At 42.4% G+C, this 27,139-nt stretch overlaps 4 protein-coding genes across 4 annotated transcripts in view; 3 read left to right on the top strand and 1 right to left on the bottom strand.

Moving 5' to 3' along the window:
* Positions 1-5,221, bottom strand: part of LOC308152096 (structural maintenance of chromosomes protein 6-like) — a gene marked incomplete at both ends in the record, with an annotated part of 30,086 nt that extends 24,865 nt beyond the window's left edge. The window contains 8 exons of the mRNA XM_080525006.1: positions 635-754; positions 1,005-1,106; positions 2,033-2,113; positions 2,265-2,326; positions 2,766-2,902; positions 4,374-4,479; positions 4,700-4,817; positions 5,063-5,221. Of these exons, the coding sequence (XP_080381132.1) occupies positions 635-754; positions 1,005-1,106; positions 2,033-2,113; positions 2,265-2,326; positions 2,766-2,902; positions 4,374-4,479; positions 4,700-4,817; positions 5,063-5,221 (885 nt within the window). The remainder of the gene's footprint in view (positions 1-634; positions 755-1,004; positions 1,107-2,032; positions 2,114-2,264; positions 2,327-2,765; positions 2,903-4,373; positions 4,480-4,699; positions 4,818-5,062) is intronic.
* Positions 5,222-7,066: 1,845 nt separating this feature from the next.
* Positions 7,067-13,900, top strand: gen1 (GEN1 Holliday junction 5' flap endonuclease; the record flags this gene model as incomplete). The annotated part of the gene is made up of 13 exons (XM_080524995.1): positions 7,067-7,227; positions 7,365-7,566; positions 8,032-8,208; positions 8,488-8,598; positions 8,720-8,793; positions 8,978-9,063; positions 9,656-9,806; positions 9,949-9,985; positions 10,074-10,154; positions 10,428-10,558; positions 10,702-10,763; positions 11,487-11,636; positions 12,408-13,900. 13 exons carry the CDS (start codon positions 7,067-7,069, stop codon positions 13,898-13,900), a joined length of 2,916 nt encoding a protein of 971 aa, XP_080381121.1.
* Positions 13,901-15,501: 1,601 nt separating this feature from the next.
* Positions 15,502-15,981, top strand: msgn1 (mesogenin 1; the record flags this gene model as incomplete). Its single annotated transcript, XM_080547494.1, has 1 exon — positions 15,502-15,981. One exon carries the CDS (start codon positions 15,502-15,504, stop codon positions 15,979-15,981), a length of 480 nt encoding a protein of 159 aa, XP_080403620.1.
* Positions 15,982-20,244: 4,263 nt separating this feature from the next.
* Positions 20,245-22,524, top strand: LOC308152073 (uncharacterized protein; the record flags this gene model as incomplete). The annotated part of the gene is made up of 5 exons (XM_080524983.1): positions 20,245-20,324; positions 20,477-20,674; positions 21,264-21,404; positions 21,797-21,937; positions 22,434-22,524. The coding sequence occupies 5 exons, from the start codon at positions 20,245-20,247 to the stop codon at positions 22,522-22,524; spliced, it is 651 nt and encodes a 216-aa protein (XP_080381109.1).
* Positions 22,525-27,139: the final 4,615 nt, after the last annotated feature.

Here is a 27,139-nt window from a genome sequence, read left to right as displayed (position 1 = left end):
CACATTAATCCCAAACAATTTAACAAACTTCAGTTAACGTAATGTGGAGTCCGTTCATTGATCGATGCTGTCTGTTCAGTTCCCAGTGAGGCGCCCGTTCAGCGCTGGACCCGTTCAGCGCTGGATTTGACGCATGGCATAGCGCGCATGCGTCAAATCATGTTATATTATTATATAGCTCGCATCTAATCGTATCGGATGAGAAATAGACATTAAATGGCATATATAGGCCGCTACACAACAGTAATCACCGCGACAAACAGCTATATTAGATTTGGAGAAAAAAAAGATGATTTTGCAAAAAAAAATTTTTATTATATTTTAATATGATGACCGGAATATATCACGTTTGTCCGGTAAATCGAATTCTTCCCGGACACGATGTCCGACGGCAAATTTTTCTAACGGAAACCCTGAACTGGACACTCATATTTTGCATAGTGTACTACTAGATTTCTCTCTCTCTCTCTGGCAAATCGTCTCGGTACCAGAAAATAAAATGTTATTCTTAGTATTGTTAGTATCATAGGGATGTAGTTGCTTATTAGCCAGTCTAACACCATCTGAAATTGTGGGACTAGAGTTTAAGTTGTTCAGTTATCTCTATATTTCTATTGAAGGTCTATGATCTCACCAGAGCCCAGGCCATTTGGTTCTTCAGCTCGTTCAGTTTAGTGTGCAAGTCTTCCAGCGACGCCAGGCTTTTGTACCTATCCTGTTTTTCCAAATACGTCTTTCTGAGGTCGTCCAAGTTCTGAAGCACAGGAGCACACAGACAACACGGAATGTCAACACAGTTAATAGCTCTCAGGCACAAATGTGTTTTTGTTAAGAAACATTGATTTGATCAGGACCAATAGGTGGCTTAGATTCAAAGCTGATTTTTGATGAATAGATGTACGAGAGAGAAAGGATTGGTGACTGTGTGAGATGCGGAAAGACATAAGCGTACACACACACACACACACACAGTCGATCATAAATCAAGTCAAGACAATGCCTACCTCCTCTTGTTTTGCTATTGTGATCACGGTGACATTCTTAGTCATCGTGACGTAGTGGTAATCCTCCTTCATCTGTTCCAGCTGTGTGACTTTCATAAAGAACTAGGGACAAAAACACAATCAGATCACCAAGAGTGGGACTCTAACTAGAGATCCACACGCTTAAGTTGGATCATCACGCATACTTCCCATTGACATCAATGCAAGATTTACACAAATCAAGTCACCACAGGAAGGGTTAACTTAAATTACTGTGACCTGTACTGTATTTGCACTGAACTGTTCTACTGCTGTAATTCCCCATTGTATGCGGAAGCATGCTGAATGGAAGGGTTGTGTGCAAAACACATGTCCTTGAGATGCGCAGTGTCCTTATTTGGAGATTGTTCAAGAGTGTTGATGTTACCCCTCAGCCTAATATCATAACTGCTGACATCATAACTGCTGATATGAAGAGTCTTGTAGCTTCAGCATCTTGGGGATCATCTGACCCGTTTTGTATATCCTGTTGTAACATTAATAGTGTACATGCAAAACTAATTGTATAAGGGGGCATGCCACTGATGCTCATGGGGACACTTGGGGCGTGCTTACCTAGTGCGACTTAACTGTGCTCCCTGCTGCAGCATTAAAATAAAGCTTTTAGAAGTTTGCAGTCATTTGTCAGTACTCTCTTCGTTGATAAGAAATAGATTCCCACACCAGATTCCACCCTAACTATGTAACGGCAGTTTTCTATTGCTAAAGGAAAATCCAGGCTTATTTTGGTACATCTCGCAAGATTTCTTTTTAAATCCAGGCTTATTTTGAAAAGCTTGCAAGACTCAAAAATAAGCCTGGATTTTCCTTTAGCGACGTTGATGGAATACGCCTCTGTTCTCATTTCAAACTCTTGAAATCCAGTGGTAAAAAACCTAGGAAGTCTTCTACCCGTAACAAAACATTTGCATTTCACACTGCTATAACATTTGCATTGGATATCTTAACATGTCAGTGGTATTACTATTACTGAGGGCTTTGGGTCATACCTTGTACTTGTCCCCTTCACCTTTGGAATGCAGAAAATGCTTGCTCATCTCTTGAGTTAAGATAGTTATAGGATTGTCCACCTTATGGGAAAAGAAAAAGAACAACAACAAAAATATTTGTAACGTGTAAAATAAATACTCATCGACTCCAGTGTCAGTGATACAGCGTCATCAAATAATTTCAACACATTATAATAGGAAGGTAGCAGGTGATGAGCAAGTCATACAGTACCTGGATGTTGAAGGTATCCAGAATGTTCATGAGCTCCTCCTTTTTCGTGGAGACCACCTGACCTGCAAGTCAGAACCCAGTGTAAAAGTTACATCTGATTTTCAGTAAATGAACGTGTGGAATGCATTACTATCCCAAATGAATGGTTATATTTTTTCTGAGTGGGGCAATCGCACTCTGATATGTCATTTTTATTGGATAGAGATAGTGAAGATACACAGGAAAGTAAGGAGAGGGTATGCCAGCAGTGCACAGGCCGGATTCAAACCCATGCCGACATGGACATAATGTGTGCACTGTAGGCCGTGGTGCTAGACCACTGGACCACCCCGGGCCACACTATCCCAAATTAACCCTGTGCTACTCACAAGCTTGGTGCATTGATTTAAAGGAAAGATTCACACTGAAGTTACAAGCATATATCCAGTGACTTCAAATGCGTGCTTGAATGAAAGATGCACAGACTGAAGAGGCGTATCCCTACATTTTTGGGACATTTACCACTTTTATTTTTGATTTTGTAAGTCCTCAGACCCTCGCGGGTTATCTTGAGGTCCACAATGATGGCCGAGCCAAACAACTCGGGTTTGTGGGCGTCTTTCCCCCTGTTCCGCAGTGTGATGGAAACATCGGCAGAGCTGGAAAAAGAGAAGATGACAAAACAGGGTAAGCTTTTATTTATTTTTTTTCACAATTAAGATGCCCTATTTCAAGGACACTATGTAAAAAAGGTGTTGTTATTTTGTGACATCAAGCCTTTTTTGGTGGTTACAAATTGACGGCGACCCTAAATGCCAGACCATGGGACTAATAGAGCTTCTGATGCTGACTAAGGCATTTTCAATATGATCGTGCATTATAAACATGGCACCCCAAAGAGGCACGCTTTTCTTAGCAAGTGTGATGGTGTGGATATGATGTTACGCAACACCATTGCAGCTCAGGTGACCTACTGTATGACTGAAAACACCCAAGGCAGTGATTCAACTCGGACAGTTGCCAGTTATGGGTGAATGTTTAAAAGGATAGTTCATCTACATGACATCATGATACATTAGGTTCCTTATCATGGACAGGCTTATTAGAAGGTTTTAAATGATATGCTGAAACGCAGAAAGTTTGGAAGTATTTTCACCAAACTGATGAATTCCATGTGCAATGCAAATTAAGTGATATCAAGCTCTTCTATCAGTGCACGCTCCATAAGAAATCATACGCTCTTCAAGCACAAAGAAACACTCCCAGTGGGGGACAAGCAGCAGCAATGTCGCATCAGATATTTTGCCAATTCAAAGCACCGCTGTGACGCCCACCAGAACCGAACAGGCAAAAGCTCAATGCCTCAATGATAAGCCAAGATATATTGCCTCTCAGCTTCGTGGAGGAAGAAGGCTTCAGAGATTAGCCAGCCCCTCTGATAGGGCTTTCACACCGGCAAGGAACCGTTCCCGTTTGCGTTCTGAAACCTCCGAACCTTGGTGCTGTCTGGCGAACCAGCCTGCGTTCATACCAGTGTAACCAGAACTATCCGCGTCATCAACGATGGGTGATGAAGGGGCGGGATAAACAAAAATGTCACAACTTGATGGCAGCTACTTCACGGAAAATGAGGATAATATCTTCCACTACACTACAGTATCTGAAATAAACACTATTTTCTATTAAACAAAACAAGACACTTTCTCCATGCGTTCTCTTACTAACCTCTCCATTACTGGAATAGAAATGGCTTACGAAATGTGCGTTCGCGCGTGTGCGAATGAGGAAACTTTTTATAATTATTTTGATCACTAATGATTAGATTAAATTACATTTTGTCTCCTTCCTTCTTGCTGGTCTTTGCAGCCTAGAATATGACACACCCACTGACGAGTGACGACGTGACTGTTCTACGTTTTGGTTCCCGCTTGAGAACCACTATTTTCTGGTTCCCGCTGCGAACCAACTTTTCAGGCCCCCGAACCAATTTATTTTTGGTCGGAACACACCTGCCGGTTCCAGACGTGGTTCGCGAACGCGATTCCTTGGCGGTGTGAAAGCCCTATTAGTGCTTCTGAGAGATTTAGGGTTAGTACTGATTTAGTACTGATGACCGGGTGAGAAAGTTACCTTTCTCCTTCTTTCACAAAACATTTCAGGGAGGATCCTCTGTTTGTGGTCTGTGCTTTTCCACCCAGGGCAACTATAAGGGCAGTGAGAATGGCACTTTTTCCACCTGTCAGTTTAAAAACAATATATTAAAAACAAATGGAAGTGTGCAACACAGAGGACACACAACGCAAGCAATCAAACCAATCAGTGTGGGATTACAAGAAAGTAATACAAACACAGAAACATGCAATACAATAGTAGGTGGAGAGAAAATACGAAAAGCGTCTTGTTGTGACATTCAGGATGGACAACAATGCCGTCATGGGAGCAAATGATAAACTCACTCCCGTTGTTGCCAACAACAAAATTGATATTGGCTCCGAAGGTGAAAGGTCCCAGCAGAGAGTGACACATGAAGTTCTTCAGGGTGATGCTCTCGATAATACCCACATCTCCAGATGACTTATAACAAAACAGAGAGAAGAATAGTCAAAACTGCTTATTGCTCAACATGTAGGCTAACATATGTACTCCAGGTGATTATTTTACTCTACTCATTGTATCTGACATAAAGCCAGTACCCCTTAAAACGAATAGTTTTTTAGCATTAAATAAATAAACAATAGTTTATGTCAGTAATGTATAAGTACAATCTGAGAACCGAGAGTGCTCCTCATCGTGGAAAACATAACGTCACTGTCAACTACCTGCAGGGATGTAGATGGCAATGGTAGGCTGAGATCCACTGTGCCACTGGCATCCACTATGCCACTGTCATCCACTGTGCCACTGTCATCCTCAGGTTCCGGCTCCGCGGTCCGAGCCCGTTTCTGGGGGGTTTCAAGAGTGCTCTTCCTCTTCGACATCCTGCCCCTGGCCAGGTCTGTAACATTATGATAGCTTCAAAATAGAGCATGTGCTGTGCTGGCAGGAAAACGAAAATGAAAGCAATGGAACTGACGCAATAATAGTAGTAAGTAGTATAGCATCAAGTTTTTGAAGTTAGTATGCATTTAACCAGATATAAAACTAACTGTAAGTGAACCAAAACCGTATAATAATTCTAATAATAATAATTATTATTATAATAATAGCTAGATGTTAAAAGCGCCTCTCTCAAACTCAAGGACACTGTACAGGTGACAGAGAGAAGCAGGACAAACAACAAAAACATCAAAAACAAACCTCAACAAACAAACAAAAAGAACAGAACAGAACAAAGATACGAGCAAGCTGGTAGCCCTTCCTCAGAGAAGACAGCACACTAGCTGGTAGCCCTTCCTCAGAGAAGACAGCACACTAGCTGGTAGCCCTTCCTCAGAGAAGACAGCACACTAGCTGGTAGCCCTTCCTCAGAGAAGACAGAACACAAGCTGGTAGCCCTTCCTCAGAGAAGACAGCACACTAGCTGGTAGCCCTTCCTCAGAGAAGACAGCACACTAGCTGGTAGCCCTTCCTCAGAGAAGACAGCACACTAGCTGGTAGCCCTTCATCAGAGAAGACAGCACACTAGCTGGTAGCCCTTCCTCAGAAAAGACAGCACACTAGCTGGTAGCCCTTCCTCAGAGAAGACAGCACACTAGCTAGCTTGAAACTAGCTCCGTTAGTTATAGCTAGCTACACTAGCTAGTTGGCGCAGTTCACGGAATCAGAGAATGAAAACACTCGTTGGGGTTTGTTTGGCTAATATCGTTAGACAAGCTTGTCCACAACCCAAAAAACTTCTCTCACCAACGTTAATGGAAGTTCTGGGTATATTATTTCATCGACTAATATACTTTTAACTTGCACGCTGACTGAAGCCCGGCTGCTTGTTGCTTAGAGACTCTCCCGTGGATTTCCGCGCGCAACGTCAAAAAATGACTGTCATGTGATCTCCAGGGTTGCCAGATTGGGCGGGTTATCACACTGGGCTGGAAAAAAAGAAATTGGGCGGTTAGGGCTGAATAAATAGCATTTAGGCATCAAAATGTCAGTGCCTGAAAGTTACAAAATGCGTGAAGTTTTCTTTGATGTAGAAAAAGCATATGATATGATATGGAAGGAGGGGCTTTTGAATTAGAGGTAATGTTTTTATCTGGATTATGGATTTCTTTAATAAAAGAACCATCCAGGTAAAAGTAGGGAGTCCAATAGATGAGGTGGGAAATGGAACACCGCAGGGGAGTGTGATGTCCTACACTATTCTCTATCACGATTAATGATATCTTTGGAAATATTTCGGTAGATATGGGAAGATCATTATTTGCAAAACCAGCGGTTTTCTAACAATATAGGATTTAGCGGTTGACTGTGGTTAGGCTGGAAATTGACAATCCAATCTGGCAACCCTGGTGATCTCGCGTTCATTGGTGTTGGTAGTAATCATGTGTGTATAATAATGAGGTATGAAGAAGATGGTCTTTCACCAATGTCTTTTCCACATTCAATACCCTCGAATGTTAATATATCTCGTGTTTTCAGAATATGTAACGATTTAATAAGAACATAAATATATCCGTTATAAATGGAAAATATAATAGGGGAAAAAAATACTCAGAATCACCGGAAGTACGGGATGGGGGATTCAGAGCCATGCAGGAAGTGCCGCTAAATTCAAAATTGTCAACAACAAAGGTGCTGCTGTCTGCTCAGATATCGGTAATATCTTCTGCTAGTAAGTGTGGTGTCCTGTCCAATTAGTGGTCCTCCTTCCTGACTGAGTTGGAGTGATGGGTGTGCACGACCTGTGGTCCATCCTTGGTCCGGTTCGTGAATCGGTGCCGCTGTATAGCCTCGCAGGAAAGACCCTGGCCGTGGACCTGAGCATATGGGTGTGCGAGGCCCAGCAGGTTCAAGGGATGATGGGGAGAGTCACCAAACCTCACCTCCGGTAACCGATTCCCTTCTACCCGTACATACTACACCCTTTTGTATTCTACACCAGAAAACACTCTGCAATGCACATAACATCACATAGCAGATTGTGTGTAATGTTATTAATGCATTGTTTATTTCTGTCTCTCCCAGAAATCTGTTTTTCAGAGTATCCTCTCTCCTACTGATGGGGGTAAAACTAGTTTTCGTCATGGAAGGAGAGGCCCCTAAACTCAAAGCTCAGACCATGAACAAAAGGACAGAGATGAGATACGGGGGTTCTAAGAAGGCTGCCCCGAAAACAGTAACTACCAAAAGCACCAACAGGGGGCGCTTTAATGCTGTACTAAGAGAGGTTGGTTGACTGTAGTATGTGTATCATTCAGATCCAAGGACTGTGAAGAGGTGACTGACTCTCACTCTGTCACTCTCTCTCTGTCACACACATGCACACACACACACATGCGCCACTTGACTTTATTTTAATCCCTTCTGAGAGGTGTGTGCGTGCGCCGTGCGTGGGCCAGGGGCGGCTGTGGTGCAGGAGGTAGAGCCGGCGTCTAATGATCGCAAGGTTGGCAGACCGGCGGTTCGAACCCCGGGTGGCCACATCTCGAGGTGTCCTTGGGCAAGACACTGAACCCCAAATTGCTCCCAATGAGCAGGCCTGTGCCTTGCATGGTAGCTTGCCGCCGTTGGTGTGTGAATGGGTGTGTGAATGGGTGAATGAGAGGCCATTGTAAAGTGCTTTGGAATAAGGCGCTAGATAAGTCAGTCCATTTTGGGTGTATGTGTCACTTTCTTTCTCTCTCCCCTGCAGTGTGCAGAGATGCTGGACAGTCTGGGCATTCCCTGGGTAACAGCTGCTGGGGAGGCTGAGGCCATGTGTGCTTTCCTGGATTCCCACGGCCTTGTAGATGGCTGCATCACCAACGATGGAGACGCCTTCCTCTACGGAGCTCAGACTGTCTACAGGAATTTCAACATGAACACCAAGGTAATACTACGAGTGTATGTATTTGTTGTAGTAAAATTTAAGAGACTGCCACAAGAGAAATGATGTGAACCTTTTTCAAGTCTACTAATAAGAACACCTGACAGATTTTGTTTATTTGAGAGTCTACTTGAGCCCTCTAGTGTCACAAACGTGAAATGCACCCACATCTCTGAATGCTGTAAATGTAAATGTGTCTGCAATGGCCCATAACCCATAGGCATACAGGGGAAACTCTGACTTTGTTATCATGTAATTCATTATGTTAATGTCTGATCTCAGGACCCTCAGGTAGACTGTTACAGGACGCCACGCATACAAACAGAGCTGCATTTAGCCAGGGAGACACTGGTTGGTCTGGCCATCCTGCTTGGCTGTGATTACATTCCCAAGGTATGAGATTGTGGGGAGGCTAACTTTTAGCTTGTGCTCTCTGGGAAAACACACCATAAATACAACAAATGTGAAATATATGAATATATAAATGAATAAAGGACTTTCTCCCCCCCTATAGGGTATACCAGGGGTTGGTAGAGAGCAAACTCTAAAGCTTATCCACACATTAAAAGGACAAACCCTTCTACAAAGGTCAGAAACAAACAAAATGTCTGAAATTATCAACATTTTCACCCTCCTGTGCTCACTACACAGTGGAGAGGGTAATAACCGTTGATACAGAAGTTCTATTAAAGGTCTCATTCAATCAAACGATATCCACAGTCCCTAATCTTGCCTGTGCTAATCTCCCATACCCTCTCCTTGACCATGACAGGTTCAGCCAGTGGAAGGCGGAGGGGGTCAGTGTGTCAGAGGGGGTGGTAAAGAAGGTTGCTCACTGCCTTGTCTGTCGCCATCCTGGTGAGTTTTCAACTCATCTCATCCCCTGGTCGTGATAAGAGGTGTAAACCAGGAGGGGTGGTGTGTGTCTGTGTGGAGGGGTGGTGTGTGTCTGTGTGGAGGAGGGGTGGTGTGTGTCTGTGTGGAGGGGTGGTGTGTGTCTGTGTGGAGGAGGGGTGGTGTGTGTCTGTGTGGAGGGGTGGTGTGTGTCTGGGTGGAGGGGTGGTGTGTGTCTGTGTGGAGGAGGGGTGGTGTGTGTCTGTGTGGAGGAGGGGGAGGGGGAAGGGGGTTAGGGGTTTCCTGAGACAAGATGATGACTCGCATATAACTGATAAAAACCATTTCACATGCTGTCCTGATCAAGCCACCCAGCCTGTGAGATGCTTTATTTTTCAAATATGTCTTCGGTGTTGTTCAAAATAAACATGGGAAAAAAACAAATGTTTATAAAAGTGTTGTATGGGAATGTATTATGTTGACTGCCATCAGCCCAGTCACCCTAAATGTACCCCTCTGTCTCTGTCTTTTTACTGGACCATCTTTCCATCATTCCCCTTTCCTGGTCCTGTCTTCCTTTTCCCTGTCTCTATGTGTCTCTTTCGCTATCTCTCAGGTTCAGCAAAGACTCACGAGCGCAGTGGCTGTGTGCTGTGTGACAGTAAGCACTTCTGTGAGCCCCAGGACTATGACTACCAGTGTCCCTGTGACTGGCACTGCTATGAGCAGACACACAAGGCCTCCTCTGCTGAAGCCAGCATCAGGAAGTGAGTCCCTTTTTTGCACCAAATGCATTTATGCCTACAAGAATATACAGTATAGAATAAACTATATACTCAAGTAGTTTCAATGAAAAGGTGAAACATGTTTTGTTTCTTTATACCTCATCTGTTCTTGATTTCTTTTCAGGAAAACACTGTCATGTGATAAATTCCCTTTTACAGAGGTAGAGTAAATGCTTCGTATCATCATAGGTCAACACATTAACAGGTAAACGATTGTGCTGTTTGTAATTTCCTACTTTTGTGTTTCAGATTATCAATGAGTTCCTGGTTGACAAAGACAGGCCTGTTCAGAATTTCAAAAGAAGGAAACCAAACATGCTGTTGATGCAGGTTAACGATTTACTGTATCCAGAATTGTAAACTATAGTCAAAAATATTTGTTTAATTGTATCCGTTCAGACTAATAAATAATGTATTGCCTAATTTTGCTCTTAAGTAGTTTGTTTGTAATAATAAATAATAATAATAACTTTATATTAGATTGATATAGTACCTTTCATGGGGTGGTACAATTGAATTGATATACAGTATATAGATAGATGGATAGATGCATAGATATCTATATATATGCTATTGTTATATTCCGTCTTTTGTGTTTTCCAGAACTTTGCGTATGCTAAAATGGAGTGGCCTAAACACTACACTAGTGAGAAGGTGCTAGTCCTGATGACATACACTGAGCTGATGAACAGAAAACATGGAAGAGAGACGACATCACAGATAAAACCACTACGGTCGGGCCACATTTAGTAACACAACAATGCAGTACAGAATATGGAAATTAGTAACATATTTCTGTCCATGAAAAGTACATATTTAGTATGAATAAATGTTTTTCTTTCTAACATGTATTTATTTATTATTCTCCCCAATACAGGATATGGAAGCCACGAGTGAGAAACACTATTGCCTGCTTTGAAGTAATCTGGAGTAAACCAGGTCAGCTTGATCAACTCGAACATTCTCTATAGTCTTTTCTGTTACATTATATCATATATATAGTATATTAGATTGTATGCCTTCTCATCTCAAACAATGGCAGCCATAAAATAACGGATCCCTTTTATTTTTTATCCCTCACATATTATCTTATGCTCAGCACTCCCCTGTATCATTCTCCCCAAGCCAACTGACATCAACATTTGTAAAGCGTTCATTTTGTGACATCAGAGTTGCCTCAGTAAAGGTTAGGGTGACAGTGTTGGCCCATGCAGAGTCCCCATAAACCTGGCCTGCTCGTCACCGTGTTGTCTGTTAGTGACTTGCTGTGAGGTGGGGTTCAGAGGGGGGCAGAGGGGGGGCTGAGGTGACAGAAGAGGCAACAACTGCACCAGGTGCTAAATTGACTTCCTCCCCAGGCTGGGAAAACTGTCATATCAAAGTCTCCTCCACTAACGACACCGTCTGATATCTCATTCCCGTGTGGGCCTCAATCAACTAGTTGAATATCATTAAAAAAAAAAAACTTTAGAATATTATTATCCTGGGTGGGATATTAAATTAGTTATGCATTATTATGGGCAATAAGGATACTAAATATGCTACATTATGTGTAGATTAGATGTAAAAGTTTAATAAAAGTTTAAAGTTTAAATACATTTTGAAATACAAAATAACGTTTTTGTTTCTGTGATTAAATTGATTGTGCTGTGTCCCCTGCAGAGCACTATGTGTTTCCTGAGGACCACCCGATAGAGGACCAGGATGAGGTGAGGACTGTGGAGGAGGAGGCTCTGTTCTGCCTGGCATACCCAGAGGTGGTGGGCACGTTCCTGAGGGAGAAGGCAGAGGCTGAGGAGAACAAGACCAAGAGTAAGGCTGAGAAACTCATTGGTCTAATTTCCCGTACCCTGGTTAAGCGTCGTCCTAGACCTAGACTAAACCCTATTGGCTAGTTTCCCGGTTCTGGACTAACTAAGCAACATTTATTCTCAATAGAACATTCCAGTTGATGATGCATTTCAGTCTGGGATTAGGTTTAGTCCACTGAAACAACGTTGTAATCTAGGTGTAGGTTTAATCTGTGGCCTGATATGTTATTTAGCCTATATACTGTAGAAACACTTTTCAGAAGTGTGTTCTTCCATGAGAGAAACAGGACCCACCCAGGTAATATTGACAGGCCCAACGACTGGTCACTTAGGCCCGCCTGGGGTGTCTGGATCAAAGGAACCTGGAGTTTTGCAGTGTTTTCGATAGTCTCTCTTATTGGGCCTCTGACACCTGAAAATGCAAGGTTTGGCAGCTCTGCTTGTGCACACCAAAGGCTTTGAAGCAGAGGTGTCTGTCACACAGGAGCTGCTGTCACTTTAGACGGGTTGAGGGACCCCCACCCCCTCTGTACCTCAATGCTGTAGATTTTCACTACTTCAGGGGGTACTTGAACATGAAAAGAAGACGTGTGTGTGTGTGGGTGTGTGTGTGTGTGTGTGTGTGTGTGTATGTGTGTAGACTCAAATAAAAAAAGAGCTCTAAAGTTAAGTTCAGGCTATGGTGCAGAGAGAAATACATTTTGTGTGATTTTCCTAATGGGTTATCGATCTTGTGTAGTTAAACATTCTGTTTTTGTTGCTTCCCTTTCAGAGAAGAAACCGAAGAGTAAGAAAGAGAAACCGTCTGAGGATCCCTTTGATGGAGTCTCAGATCTCCTGGCCCAGATGTCTTTGCACAGTTCTACTGCTGATGGCAACACCCAACAACCCTCAGCAAGGGAACCAGTACCTACTGTCACAAACACTGTCACCCCAGCACCTACCATCACACACACTGTCACCCCAGAGGTAGCCCCGAAGCCCCCAGGAATCTCAAAGCAGAGTCTTGTATCTGATGAAGACCACCCTTGTTCGGAAGCTCGTCTCGGGGCCCAGATAGAGGCAGCGGTGTATCCCCCATCTCCTGCTTTGTCCTCTTGGAAAATTCCGGAAACAGCGTCCGCCTCTCCGTCCACTTCCATGGTGATCGACCAGCTTCACCTCAGTGACATTGACTGGGAGGCGTTGTCGTTCACGTCCTCCCCGCCCCCGCAGGTCGCTAGCACTCGCTTCATAGACCCCAAGAAGTCTGTGGAAAGCTCAGATGACTTAGATGTTAAGGGGAAGGAGATGGACGCAATGCAAGGCTCCTTAACTGATCACAGGTCAGCTGAGGCCAGACCCTTGGTGTCAGAATCATGTTACTCAGAGTGTTCGCTGAGGGACCGGGTCCTCATGAGGAACACCCTAAAGTGTATGAACCCAGCGCAGCCACACAATGACGTCACAGCACACGTACCGGTGAACACCCAGGCAGCGCATTCAAACAAACAAGGTCCCAAGCCAGCAGTTCTCCAACTGATCCCTCTTATTAAAGGCAGCAGTGACTCCAAACCATTGGAACAGCCACACAAGTATGGTAAGAAAGCTCTGCTCATTGATAAGGGCCAGAGGGTGACCAGTGAGCTGAACAGCTGTCACAACTCAAAAGCCGGCTCAATCTCCTCAACACAAACCCGAAACGATAAGGAACATGGTATCGGTGGGCCAAAACCTCCTCAGAAGTATAAGTTCGTAAAGACCGGAATTTCCTCTTCTTCAGCCCCACCACAGAGGAGTCACTCTGATCCTGGCCACGGAGGCCCTGTTGGGGATGACAGGAACAGGACGTTGCATCAGACCATGAAGAAGAGCGTGTGCGCCAGAGTATGCTCATCGAGCGAGGACAGCGATGCGGAGAACCAGCGACGGGGAGTTCAGAAGAAGACTAAAGTCAAGCCCAAATGCAGACCCAGATTCCACTACCTCACAGAATACTCATTGAAACCCATCTCTAAACCCACCACAACCACAGCCACCTCAGACACAGCCGAACCCCTTAGACTTAGGGCTTTGACTGTAATCGTAGGTGAACAGATACAAGGCAGCTCTGTGTCGAGCAAGGGAAAATACCAGGATGTCCCAACAATCACAGTTGATGACAATGTGTTCATTCCAAGCCCTGTTTCCCCAGTAACTGTTTCAGATAGTGATGACTCAGTGGTTTGCAGCGAGAGCCCGCTGCCATTGGCCGAGAGACTTAGGCTGAAGTTCCTAAAAAATTGATCTGCTTCAGTTGTTAATCCAGGAAAAAAAGAACATGAAAAATATGTGTTGTTGTTTTTTTCTTCTAATGTTTTATTAAAGCTTTATTTACTTGGTTGTGTGTATTCTATATTAAGTGTTATTTGTTTTTTGTTTTCAGTATTTTTCGTCACCTGATTCTTTAATCTTCTGTTTAGTCAAGATTAGGTTTTGTAGTGTAGCTCTATTCATAACACGTTTCAATCAAGGCCTTCATGAGAAACGGGCCATAACGATGGTCTTGAATGGGATACTCTGATGATTTAAGTAATATACCTGATGTGTTTTAATTAAAGACCTATATTTTTCAATCTTCTCTGTTAAGTATTTATTTTACCATTTCGCAAATATATTAATTCATCAGCACTACTTGTGTAGGCCTGACTTGGAATGCAAAACAACAACTCTTTGAACAAGGCTTTCTATTCAGCTTGAAATGCCAATATTGATCAATTAAAGGGACATTACTGGCTTGTATCCCCCTCATTTGCCAAAAGAAAGAACTTTTGCCAGAGAATAAAAGTAACAACACCGTCCTAATAACGGCATAAACGGGCAAACGTGTCGCTTCCTATGGCAGAGAGCGCGAGGGGCGCGGTTCTCGCCGTCACTGACCCACCAGCGGGCAGAGCTCGCGGCTTTACGACCTGGGCCGTGTTCGTTCCCCTTGATCATTAGTGACGCGTTGCACACCTTCCCAGACATGAAAGGCCTGTCATGTTAGTGCGTCTCGCGGAGGCCCGGTGACAGCTGCATCCTAGGCTGCGTTCGTAAATTCGCTCTCATGGAATGCCTCTTGTCCAATCAAATGACTTGGTCCCTTTATGACGTTGAACCCAGTGTGCGCTCCGGCGCTCAGAGCGAATTTACGAACGCACCTAGTCGCTCGTGCGAGTCCACCAGCATCGGCTAGGCTACTTAAGATTTGCTGAACTAACCCAGAAATTCAAAAACTTTAACTCAACCTTCCTCTCTTTATTAAGAAATATAATATGAATTGGTCTATAATGTGTTATACTAACGCACGCATAGGCCTATACACATACGCACAATACATGTGATACTTGAAACACAACTTATGTCTGAGGCTAACTTTTCTTCCCCCTATTTTTATTTTGTAATTCCATCAATAGTTTACAATAAAGTAGGCCTATGTCTATATTTCTTCCGTCCAGACAACATAGTCGTAGCCTGTTTGTCTTCTAGACTAAAGACACACGTCCATGTCATGGCAATGACCTGTGAAAAGCCCAGGTGTAACAGCATCCTTTCATTCCTTCATTAGACAGATCACATCAAACTGATAATTGTTGTCATGGCTCGCTAAAACCCATTTCCCACAAAAGAGAATCTAATTATTTTTCTTTCTGTTACACATTATCCGTCTATTTCGCCGTATTCGCACCTCGGTGACAACGACGTCCTTCGGGAAGGTCGCATTTTGGCGCTTGGGTTTTCTTTGAACCTTCGCCTCAGCTGTGAACTCATAAAGTGCATGGAGAGCTCCATCCATATAAAACAGTTCGCCAACCCGTCTTTCATAATTGACTCTCCATCCACCAGGATACCATCGAATTGAGGGTATGGAGAACCTTTCTGAGGATATTACTAACATGGATTCTGACATTGATGGTGTCACCACTAAAATACTCGCTCAATGGGATTGGAAGACTCAGGAGAGAGCTTTTGGAAACGGCCACGATTCGCTTCAGTCCACCTCGCCTGAGTCATCATTCGACTCGATGTGCTCTTCACCCGAGATGTCCTCAAGCCCAAATGGGGATCAAAGCTTCGGGAATTTTTGCTATGGTTTAGCAGGTCACAGACCGATCCCGTGCGCAACGCAGAAACAGAGCAAACCAAAGATGTCCACCAAGAGACGCATGAAGGCGAGCGAGAGGGAGAAGATGCGGATGAGGAGTCTTGCTGAAGCTTTGCATCATCTTCGCGATTACCTGCCTACGGATTACAGTACAGGGGGTCAGCCCCTAACTAAAATCCAAACTCTCAAATACGCCATTGAGTACATCAAAGAACTGTCGGACATCCTGAACCACGCGTAATGATGTGCGTAAAACTGATCACTTTGGGAATGAAGCGCGTTACGAATAATGGGGTTTGATGTGATGATCTCTTTTGGGAAGGGGTTGTTATTTGTTTTTACCTTTTTGATTTGAAATTGTGCCACTGTGGATAATAACTTAATTTTGATATTCTATTTAGATTCTCCTGCCCCCCACCTGGTGTAAATAATTGATCTTCTGTGGGCACTTGACCAGTGTGTAATTTTCTTGTATATTAATAGGCTATTGTTGTTAAGGATTGGTGACATTATCAATTAAACAAACTAGTTTAACAAAAATGTTGTTTGCAACCTGGTGTGTGTTATTTATTATCAGTTATAGTTTATAGCCAGTGGGCCGCCCTCTGCCGCCCTTACTACTCAAAAGACAGCTGTCTTCTCATATATTGCACATTCTAAATTATTTCACAAATCACTAAGCTAATTCAATAATTTATTATTATACCCAAACATTCTGTTAATTTCATTTTCATTTAAAATTAATTAATAAATGGTCTATTAGTACATTGTTTGTAAACAGAAAAATATAGCAGGGATAACCCAAACATGGGTTTGAGCTGTCAATGTTTTCTCTACCAACCACAATGTCCATATTCTTGATGGAGGCATTGCAAGTACAGCTATCAGCCAATCAGATAGGAACTCTGTTTCCTGTGGGCGTGTCACCACACTACAATGTATCATTGACAAAGAAATCAGAGTTGGATCTATCGGTTCGGCTGAAGCCGCCATTTCAAAGAGAGATTGGCGACAGTATAGAGAATATAGTATTTTTTACATTTTTTTTTTCTAAATATATGTATTTTTCATATTATTTAGAGTAAAAAATCTCGTTAGTTCTCTTTCTGGACTTCCCTCGCCTTCTGCCATTGATGTAAGTAATTTCTTCTGCATATTACAGCAACAGCATTAGTGGAACCCCTTTGCAATTATACCTCCTTATTTAGCCATACATCCATGTTTGAATAATCCTATGATGCATCTACTCGATTCTAGACTACCTGTAACTCCATAAACCATATCGCAAAAACGTATGAATGTCTACATCAGTATACTTTTTAATCAACTGCAAAGACATTCTCATCCACCGCTCAAAAGCATGAAGTCGGTTTGGGCTATACACAGGCAAGCACAGATGATGTCTTTTGAATTTACTGAACCGGACAAGAAGATTACGCACGTTTGGCAATATTTATATCATGAATTTTCAAATATAAAACTAAGAATAATAATTATGAATTTGACTCCGAAAGTAAACATTCCATGCTATTCTCGTCATAATATTGGTGGTATGAGTATAGGCTTACGCCCTATAGGCTACGGAATTTATAAACATAGCTCCAGCTATATTTGGTAAGATAAACAGGCTCCGTGACGTTTATCTCGACATGCAGTCAATGTATTGTGTGTGCAGCTAAACAATTTCAAACACGCCATGTACAGCTCTACCGGGACGTGCTCATTGAGCCGTGGCAAATTGGATCTATTGAAAGGAAATGAATCATCTAGGCTAATCTTGGAATTATTATTGAATGGAAGGAATCTTATTTGTTAAGGGAACACGCAACCATATATCCAAACTTCTTACACTTCTTATATTCTCCCATTTCATTTATGATATGCGCTGTGCACAATAGGGATGAGGTTAGGCGCTGTCCAAAGGAAACAGTGCTGAATAACTTGAATCATAACAAGTGTCACTTTGATAAGTGGTTTGTGTACGTTAAAAGCCCGTGGAGGACAGACATCCTTATAAGTTTCCTCTTAAATCAGCATGCTTTCTTGAAGAAAATTCTAATGCATTAATCAAATTCCTCCCTTTAAGCTGTTTCGACTCCAGGCATGGTACATATCTGTCAGCTGTGTGTGTGTGTGTGTGTGTGTGTGTGTGTGTGTGTGTGTGTGTGTGTGTGTGAGTGTGTGTATGTGTGTTTGTGTGTGTGTGTGTGTGTGTGTGTGTGTGCGTGCACGCGAACGTGCGTGCGTTTGTGTGTGTGTGTGTGTGTGTGTGTGTCTGTGTGTGTGTGTGTGTGTGTGTGTGTGTACACATATCTACAGCCATTATTTCACAAGAGATGACTGAACGTAGTCACAGACAGAAACCATTATTTAGGTACTCTAGCTGGCTAGCACACTATCCCTGGGTTCAAGGGATAGTCTCCACATCTCCCATCCCCCACCCAGCCTTTCCCCAACTCCAGCCTTGCAGTGGTGCAGGTGTTACATTTTACAGTAGGGCCCTTTGCACTATTAATAATCTCTCCCCAACGCCAGCTTTGTCAAGCCTCACTTCGTGCAGCCATTCTGCTTAACTCCTAAAGCCCTCCTTGGCTTAGCAGTCCCTCTTTCTGTGTTAGAGTCTTTACTGTGCCCAGACAGCTAAAGGCCCAGTACAGCATGTGACTGGCGCAACCTATGAATGTCCTCTTAGTTTCATACGTCATCGATTGACTGAATGTGTTCATGATTTTGGCATGGGTCATTGGAGCATAGTACTCACCCATTCCAAACACTAGCAGAGAGTATAGATATCAGTTAGTATATACATATACTGTATATCTTGAGTATAGATATTGGTTAGTATATGTCATGAGTATAGATATAATTTAGTATGTATATCATGAGTATAGATATCAGTTAGTATATATCATGAATATAGATATCATTTAGTATGTATATCATGATTATAGATATCAGTTACTATAGTTAGGGTGGGGGGGGGGGGGGGGGGGTGAGGATTTGTATTTTGTCTGTCCTGTGCTGCACAAGAGGTATATATTGATTATGGCAGGATGTCAGATATTGCTTACACCCGAATGTTGCTCTGGTGTTGTTTTTCATCCAAACGCTGCACTTTTTAGTCTTGATAAGTCTTCAGATCTTCAGATCAAACTGACATTTGTCCACATTATGCCTGATTACCTTGCAGCTGCAGGCATTGCTTAATTTATCTTCGTACTAATTTATTAATTTAGCTATCTGTATATTCATGCTGAAGTTATTCATACGGAATGTATTACATGACATCTGTTAGTTATAATTAAATTATTTAGCTGACAGAAGCAATTACATGTCATGCAGTGTTGATTTCTTTTATGCTTTATTCAAATGTGTATTACATCACTACGGTCTGTTGCTTCAAATATCCCTTGGATTATTAGCTACATCAGTAAAAGTCCTGTCTGATGAAGAACACATCAGAAATACAGTTCAATACTGAACAATTCATCCCTCTTTAGGTAGGCTATGTCTTTGTTGTAAACAACTAACATCCATTGAGGGTCTATTCAACACATGTTTGACTTCTAAACGTAATTCAAATGCTATTCCCAGTTCCTACCATCTTTTAACATCATTCTTGTTACATCCCCTTCAGCATTGCAGTAACTGGCCCTGTCCAGGGGAGTTTCAGTTTTTCAGAATTGTGTTAACTTGTGTGATACTCCTGTAGGATCTATTGTGTAGCCCCTGTGGCCCTTTGACTTTTACCCTAATTTTAATGTGTTAAAAGGCCTGCCACCCCGAGCAGATGGTAGATGGCAGATTAGATGACAGCTGAGAGAGACGACGTCCCCACAACGCTAGTGTGCGATCGATTTCACACACACACAAACACACACACACACAAACACGCATACATTTTTTCAACAAAATCACTCAGGGTTGTATAACGTATACCTCTTCAACTGTGTAGCGCGCCCTTGACTGTATAACCTGACCAGGAATTTAACCCTGGTTGTTGTGCATATTCCTCTCAAAGTATCGAGGTATCCCCGAGCCGAACCCCCTATACTAAACTCAAAAGCTAAGCTCAGGTAGATGCTGTGCTTTGGTTACTCTTTCCTTGAGCCCAGGGATAGTGTGCTAGCCAGCTAGAGTACCTAAATAATGGTTTGTGTATGTGACTGCATTCAGCCATCTCTTGTGAAATAATGAAAAAAATGTTTTTAGGGCATTTCTGCTTTATTGGAATAGAGACAGTAGAGATTGAGAGAGAGGGGGGATGACATGCAGGATATGTCAATGGCCGTAATTGAACCAGGAACCATGTGATGATATTGTATGCCCCTTAGTGTTCTACGCCACTTACGACTAGATATGACTGTTATTACATATTGTGTGTGAGTGTTTTGACAGCCTTGCGTAAGCCTTGTAAAAGAGGGTTCAAGACACTTCACATCAGGTCATACGCTTTGTTCTGATCTGATTCCGCTACAATGGCTTTGTTGTTGTTTTGTTTCAGATGGAGACAGAGCAGGTGACGGAATACACAAACAACTCCCAGGATGCATCTGAGGAGCCCATATCAGAAAACAAGTCCAGGTCGGTCATGGGATTATTCCATCGGAGGATGCGATTGGCCAATTGTCATTGTCATTACACTGCGTTAGTGTTATTGTTTTTGCATACATGAGCAACCTGACTGTAGAAACATTGTAGGCTGTCACTAAATGTTCCTTACTTCCTCTCCACAGGGGTCGTGGGTTCAAAGGGCACGCCCAAGGGGGTCCGAGGGTGGGCCGAGGGGGGCGGATGGGCCGTGGCTTTCGTGGTGGGCGGGGCATGATGATGAAAGGGTTTGGGCCCCCCGGGCGTGGCAGGGGCAGAGGAGGACGGGACGGGGTCATGAACGGGTTTGGACCCATGAGGGGACTCATGAGGGGACCCATGAGGTACTGGAGACATCAGCTGATTATCTGTTTACATGTGTTTTGTCAGCATAGGTCAGAGTCTGTGTCAGCATATATATACATGTATATATATATATATCTATATATATATATACTGTATATATGTTACGGTACATGTGGGAAAACGGTACATGTGGGAAAACTAGGGTTAGGGTTAGGTGCTAGGGTGCTACGGTTAAGGTTAGGGTTAGGATTAGGGGTAGGGTTAGGGTTAGGGGTAGGGTTAGACATGCCAGCATGTACCAAGTAGACGTAGCACCTAACCCTAATCCTAGTTTTCCCACATGTACCGTATTCCCACATGTACCGTAACATATATATATTATTACATAACTCCAATAGGTGGGTGTTAGTTATTATTCTAAATCACATACAAGATATAACAGATTGGGAGAAGATTCTTGCGTAATCATTGGATGGGATGGGGTCAGTGTATTCAAATATTATTTCTGTAATTCATGTTCATAATTTCCATCCGAGCATTCTCTTGTTTTTCTGCATGGCTTCCGAATGGGATGACTCACACCGGATGACTCATCCTCCCATGAATCCTCCTTCCCTGTCTCTGCAGGAGAGGGATGGGCAGGATGCGCCCATACCCAGACATCATCAGGGGCAGGCGAGGAGGGAGGGGTGGACCTATGGGTATGGGCCCTCCCCCTCCCCCACCCCCGCCCATGCACATGAGATGCCCCTTCCCACCCATGCACAGGTAAAGCCCCCCCCCCCCCCCCACTGTCATTGCTGTTATCGTCCTGAGGCTATTGCGCACAGCGCATATGAGCCTGGAATACCAAAGACTCAAACCTGGCCTGAGTGAGAGTGAAGTGTTATTATTTGATTTCAGTGAATCACACGGCTGTGAGGAGTAGATTCCGAATCACAAATGTTTGAGAACGAGAATCTGATTCACACAGGGAGCCTATTAGGATCTAATCTACCTCAGCAATCAGAATTGGCTCGAGGTTGCATGAAATCACAATGAGACATGGCACCTTTGAAAGGCCAGCAGCGCACTTAACAGCACCCCTCTGTGGACAATCAGTCATCCACTCCGCAATGTCTTGTTCTTCAGTTGATGAGTACGTTGATTTCCTCCCGTAGACACGGCCCCCCTCCGCCTCCCCCCCTGGGACACCCAGGCTTTAGAGGGCGTCCCCCACACCCCCGCGGGCGAGGCATGCCCCCCGGACCCCCACGCCACTTCCACCTCAGAGGCCCCAGAGGCCCTAGAGGCCCCAGAGGGTAAGATGTTTGTTTATACACACACACACACACACACACACACATGTATGTATACACACATACACACACAAACACACACACACACACACACACACACACACACAAACACACACACTATACCCTCCCTCTCTTCTTTACAGCTTTGTTCTAACACGTACGGCTTGACTTTCTTCCCCTATAATTCTCTAATCCCTTTCTATCAGTTAAACGCCTCTTCGCGCTTAACAACAGTAAGGTTAATCACAAAGAATCGAATGATGATATACATATCATATCATAATATACATGAGGTAAATGCCCATTAATGAATGCTCATAGATCAGTAGATCATGCAAAAAAATTTGGGAAACAGAGTTTGAAATAGTGCATGTAACCTTCATAGATATAGGAAAGACAATACAGACATAGGGGGACGACGACAACACATTCTTATCAGAATGTGCCCCCTAGTGGCAGAGCATGAGAATCCAATATGTGATTTTATCCTTTTACACAGCTACCACAATGGACCAGCTTCTCCTCCGCATCACCCCCCACCTGGCAGAGGCCAGAGTTGGCCATGGCCCCCTGGTGGCCGACGCTTTTAACGCAGCCTGCCCTAAAATAATTACAGAGCATAGCAGGGGGCCTACTCGGGGTAGTCTCTAAATGTGTCATAAAAAAACCTCTTCCTAATGAGACACCCTGTAGCCAAATGTCTGGATATTGATATTATATACTGGAGGAGAAAATGTGAAACAAATATAACAGCAAATGACACTTAAGACCTTAATTATAAAAGCATTTATCACTTTCATTGTCACTTATGTTTTCAGAAGGAAAATATTCTGTTGGTATTAGGACAACATTGTATAGTGTTGACAAAAGGTTATTTTAAAAAGTTGAAAATCTGAAATCATTAATAATTAATTGTGGGTATTATAAATCGTGGGTATTATACTGTAAGTCCTTTAGTCCTTTAGTGATATGGGTCTTGTGGTGGTCCCTGTGGACACTTACAGAGATTTTTTCTGACCTGTAAGCAAGAATATTAGTGACACAATGTGTGCGAGTGAGAGAGAGAGAGAGAGAGAGAGAGAGAGAGAGAGAGAGAGAGAGAGAGAGAGAGAGAGAGAGAGAGAGAGAGAGAGAGAGAGAGAGAGAACCATTTTAATGAAAGAAAGAAAGAGTGCACAACAGCCCTCAAGCACCAGTGTTTCTTACTTGGACTTCCCTAACTTTCCCCTTTGTTACATGGACATACTGTAGTTTGTTACATGGACATACTGTAGTTTTGTATTACAACATCACCCAGCAGTACACAATGACAGCAAACGCTGTGTAGACTCACTTACACAGTGAAAAGACAATATTTTAAATGTCAGGTATTCATGATTCTTTTACGTGACATTTTTATATAATTAATGTGCAGCTATTTTAAGTTCATGAATATTGCTGTTTGGAACAATTCATGTTTGTGTTCAGCAATCTATATTGTGGAATGACTAAAAGAAAACAAATGAACATAAATGGATACTACATTGAAATAATATATACAGTATACTATATATTAGCATTTATATTTTAAAGCAAACTACGAAACAAGTAATTGCTTCAGTTTAGTATTAAGATACTATTATTCACTGTGTGTAGTTTTTAAGTGTTATCATACCTTTAACTAACTGTAACTGACCTATGTGGATTTGTGAATGTACAGTCAACAGTTATGACATAGTCGTGAAGGAAAGAAATAATAAAAGTAAAACTAAACTGAACTCCTCTCTTTTATCATTTTTTTTAAAGTCAAGTCTGAGAGTTGTCTTAACATCAGCTTGACGCAACATTACAACTTTACAACATAACTGTAATTTATTGAAGAGAATGGACCTAAAAGTACATTATTTGTATACTGTATATTACAGTATTATACAGCTACAGTAGCTACATTGCTGTTAATCATGCCACTTGGCTGAGTATTCTCTGAAACACAAACTGCACATTATGAATGAATATTGTTGAACCATTTTGAAACTATTTTGCTGCACACATACACATGCTATAACATATTTTTCATAACACCATATCATGTTTTGACACAAAGCTTAGACCACACTGCCATATATGCTACAATGAAGTTGGAGGACCAAGAATCGTACTGGGAAATAAAGTATTTACTGTAAAAAACAAAAATGGGTCACGATTATGACAATTTGGAAAAGATGACTGAAAGAAAAGTATTTTATAGTCATGCTGAGGGCTGAAAGTTATAGTTACTGTATATCAGAAATGACTTGAATAAAAAAGTGAAAATATATACAGTATGTGTATCTGAAGAGCACTGTATATACAGTATCATGTGCCTTTGAAACATGGAACTCTCTCTAAGATGGCACAGAGCCACCAAGTCTATCAGGTGAGGTTTGACTGTCGGACACACCACTCTAGAATTGTACCGCGTCGAAATGATTCCCCAATAGAACTCACACCCAGAACTACAACGGTAGTCTGTTTAAGAGGAGGACATCGTCCCCCCTAGGATATATATCATCTGTTACATCATCCCCCCTAGGATATATATAATCTGTTACCATTTTTACAAATTAGAGCATGCTGTACCATAATCGTCCCAGAGGAGAACAGGGGATGGAGAGAATCTTATCTTCTACACAACAAGCAAACAGCCACTGTCTTCTACTTCCGATAAACAACATGTCTGCTCAAATCCTTTTTCTCTCTTCAGTGTCATGACTTCATCTCTATCCCAGTCTGTTGCAACGCATGCAGTCACATGCAAAGGTGCAATACCTCATACTGTACATACACATAATAATTCATTTAAAAAAAATAAAAAAAAACTTTATTTTGGCAGGGAATCACGTTGAGAGCAATGTTTCTTGCACAAGGGAGCCCTGCATCCACACAATTTACAGCCATACATCATTCAAACTATTTCAACAATATAAAACACAGTCAGGAAAAACAATCAATATTTTTCAACAAAGAGATCCTCGATCAAAGTATGTAATTGCACGAGAGGCAACAGAACAAGCAGCTGGAATGTGCTCAATACATATTGTAGCCAAGGGAGAGGAAAGGCCTCTTAGGGTTATTATTATTTAATAGAATATTGATTGACAGCACTATGCGGCAGACTACGCTGGATGCTGTTCATGGTCTTAAGACACACCCATGCTTTCGCTGAGGTAACCGAATCAGGGATATTACGAATAAAAGGAATCATTTCATTTCTATGAATTTATTCAAATGTTTATTCTGTTTGTTTTGACATGATTGGATGGTGTTCTGGTTCTATCTTAATAGAGGCACTGCAGCAGATTTAGTGCAGACAGTTAAAGAAAAGTAATAGATATGTCGACTCATACCCTGACGAAACATTTATTATTGATATGCATCCAGCTGACAAACAAGGACATGGCATTACCTAGCAGGAAACAATGACATGCTCCATGACATACCACAGATTTGTGGATTCTCCAGACAGGGCAAAGTATAAATCACCAGTGGCCCTTCCACACCTCTGGTTCATAAGATTTATACACACATTGCCTCTGCATTACATTTTAAATAACTTAAACAAAAGCCTCATAGGCATTGTAACTGCCAATGGCCCCTGGTCCTATATTACTTTTTCTTATGATAACTGATGTATAGATGATTCACTTACTTAGACAAATGTATTTGTTGCAAGTCGCTTTGGTTAATGGCGTCTGCTAAATGGCAAAAATGTAAACGTAATTGTAAATGTAGGCAGGTGTTGCACCTTTCCCTGCTTCTCTCTGTCCATCTCTATCTCCTCTACCAATGAGTCTGTTCTTCTCTGCCGACCCTCCCTGTCTTCCTTTGAAGTCCCCTCCGCTGCTGCTTTACAATAATGATGATGATGATGATGATGATGATGATGATGATGATGATGATGATGACGTTGAATGTTGTCCCCTGAAGGATGGGGGGCGGGGGGTGTAGTAGTCAACCTTCAGAAGGCAGCAGTAGACCTGAGGACTGTGACACCACACCCCCTCCTCTTCCTCCAAGGTGAGCTTCCTCTTGTATTCCAACACCCCCCCCCCCATCTCTCCTCCTTCCTCCCCCCTCCTGCCCCTCCCAGAAGCATGAAGATTCTCTTTTACAGGATGGAAATGGAGAGAAGGCCCAAAGACCATGGTCAATCTATAATCCATTGAAACAGGTGAGACGGAGAAGGTTTTTTGTTTATTATTACTGTCAATAGAGAGGCTTTTTAGAATCAACGTCGCTAAAGGAAAATTTAAGGCAAAGAAAGTCCAGATTTTTTCAAATAAGCCTGGATTTTCCTTTAGCAACGTTGATGGATTACCTCCCAGGAATCACTTCTGATTTGTTTGCATTCATAATGTAAACAAGCACACACACACACACACACACACACACACACACACACACACACACACACGCACGCACGCACACACAATATGCATCATGTAGTAAACAAGATGTGCAATGGCAACAATAGGAGCAGGTGTTCACATAATTATGGCCTATTGGTCTTAATGATTATAATCACATATGAGAGGGTTTAGTTTAGAATAATTAATTGATTGAATTAATTGATTGATTGACTGACTTTTGACTGACATTTGGTCACTAGTTAAAAGTTAATCCAATAGATTACTATCCAGGCATCCATTCATTGCCTACTGTTGATGTTAGTAAACTTAATTATCCCTCAAGGGGAAATTGGCTTTGCAGCATAATCATCCATAATAATACCAATACATGTGATCAATACATTTTCAAACAAAACATACAGCATCTTGGTCAAAGGTTGCAGAAGTGACCCTAAACAATGCCAGTGTCATAGCAATGCAGCAAAGAATCCCTACAGTATGTGTACCAAGATTCCTCATTCTCATCTCCGCCCCCGAAGACGATAACTCATGAAGGGGATTATAATGAATGCCTGAGCGTTGTCTTGGTACATACCAGATGATTCATCTTGACCCAAGGAGAAGGGACGGGGGAGGGGGTGGGCCTGCCATTGGTGAGCTTTATATAGAGCTGCCAGAGGAAGTATCCATGTTGATAAAGTGAATTGTACTAGAAAATGAACTTATATAACCAGCTCCAGTCCTGGCAGTCATCATTAAGTTACAATGAAGCTATATTTAGATTCACAGAGTCAGTAGTCTAGAAGGATCGATGTTAAAATGTAAAACTTTTGAAAAA

This window comes from Nansenia antarctica (genome assembly GCF_963989245.1).
Source record: "Nansenia antarctica genome assembly, chromosome: 1".
In the NCBI taxonomy this organism is placed as follows: domain Eukaryota; kingdom Metazoa; phylum Chordata; class Actinopteri; order Argentiniformes; family Microstomatidae; genus Nansenia; species Nansenia antarctica.
This window is presented reverse-complemented; position numbering and strand designations above follow the sequence as displayed.